Source organism: Cajanus cajan, chromosome 5 (assembly GCF_000230855.2).
Source record: "Cajanus cajan strain Asha chromosome 5, NIPB_CcT2T_4, whole genome shotgun sequence".
Taxonomy (NCBI): domain Eukaryota; kingdom Viridiplantae; phylum Streptophyta; class Magnoliopsida; order Fabales; family Fabaceae; genus Cajanus; species Cajanus cajan.
The window spans coordinates 54,639,048-54,640,399 of NC_138521.1; the positions used below are offsets into that span (position 1 = coordinate 54,639,048).

General features: G+C 41.2%; 1 protein-coding gene across 1 annotated transcript; it reads right to left on the minus strand.

The window, feature by feature from the left end:
- Positions 1–213: 213 nt before the first annotated feature.
- Positions 214–1,093, minus strand: LOC109789962 (14 kDa proline-rich protein DC2.15). Its single transcript, XM_020349034.3, has one exon. It carries the CDS (start codon positions 991–993, stop codon positions 490–492), a length of 504 nt encoding a protein of 167 aa, XP_020204623.1. The 5' UTR covers positions 994–1,093; the 3' UTR covers positions 214–489.
- Positions 1,094–1,352: the final 259 nt, after the last annotated feature.

Consider the following 1,352-nt stretch of genomic DNA (forward strand, 5'->3'; position numbering starts at 1 on the left):
ATTGTTCAGCGTTTATAAAGTAAAATAATAGTGCTGGCACGTGAAGTAGTACATTAGTCACGGGCTCATTGCAGTGTTGAAGCCTGTGCATGTTTGCTTTCTTTTTTATTATTTAATTGAATCTGTTTTCCTCTAGTTGGGCATGACAGAAGTCAGAATTAGAAGGACACAGTAAGCTGTTGATCTCAATCACCAAAAAAGACAAGGAAGAAATAAAATAAGTACTTGTAATATTAATCATTTATAGGTCAAATAAATAACACTATCATCTTTGATTCCTTTTGCTAAGAAAGCATTGGGGATTTATTTAATGTTACACTTTGGCCTGATAAAATAAACACTACAGGGACAGAATAACGAGAAGTTAACCATGCATGCACTACTAGAATCACACCTTGATCAATGGGATTTGGAAGAAGAAGAAAAAAAAAGCAACGAAAAGGCACAAGTAGCAAACACGAAGCAAGTTGTGCTTAGACCATGCCATGATTAGGCACATTGGAAGTCGCGTGGGGCTTGCATTGAGCAAACATTAAGAAGCAAGCTGAGTGAGATGGGAAGGTTGAGGTTGATGCCCAAAATGTTAGCTTTGAGGGCAGTGCAAAGGCACACTGCAGCCTCAAGATCAACTAGACCGTTAAGGAGGGAGCAACAAGGGGCAACTGGTGGTTGACCCAAAGTCACGTTTAGCAACCCGTTTAACACATTGGCACATACACCTAGTTTGAGTGCATCACGGGGGCATGAAGTACCAGAACCACCCGAGCCACCTGAACCACCAGAGCCACCTGAGCCTCCCGAGCCACCTGAACCTCCCGAGCCACCTGAACCACCTGAACCGCCAGATCCACCTGAAGGGCTTGGCTTGACATGCTTGTGATGCCTTGGCTTTGGCTTTGGGCTAGGGCAGGTCCCGCAAGAAGAGACAAGGGCAAAGAAGAGGAGGTTGAGTGTGAGGAAAAGAGCAAGGGAAGAGCAAGTTTTGGAACCCATCTTAAACCCTAGTAGTAGTAGTTGTTGTTTTCTTCAACTCGTGACTACTTAACTACCAGAGCTTTGAGAGAAGAGTGTTTGTAGGGATGGGAGTTATTTGCACTTAATGGTGGTTTATATAGTGTTTTCGAACGCCAAGTGGGGTGAATTGTTTAGGTGTAAAATAGTTAAACGCGCGAGTTTGGAAAAGATGATTTAAAAATAAAGGTTTGGGAGAAATGAAGTTACGGAAAAATGAATGATTTTTAGCTGGCTGGGAAAACCCGACTTAGGTTTTGGATGCTTGTATATTTTTTTATTAAACTAAATAATTTATAGTTGAAGCCTATTTTTTTTAATATAGACATTATTAAAATGAG

Bases quoted from the DNA above. Each gene is read 5' to 3' on its own strand.
- LOC109789962 (XM_020349034.3), bottom strand. From the start codon at position 993: ATGGGTTCCAAAACTTGCTCTTCCCTTGCTCTTTTCCTCACACTCAAC.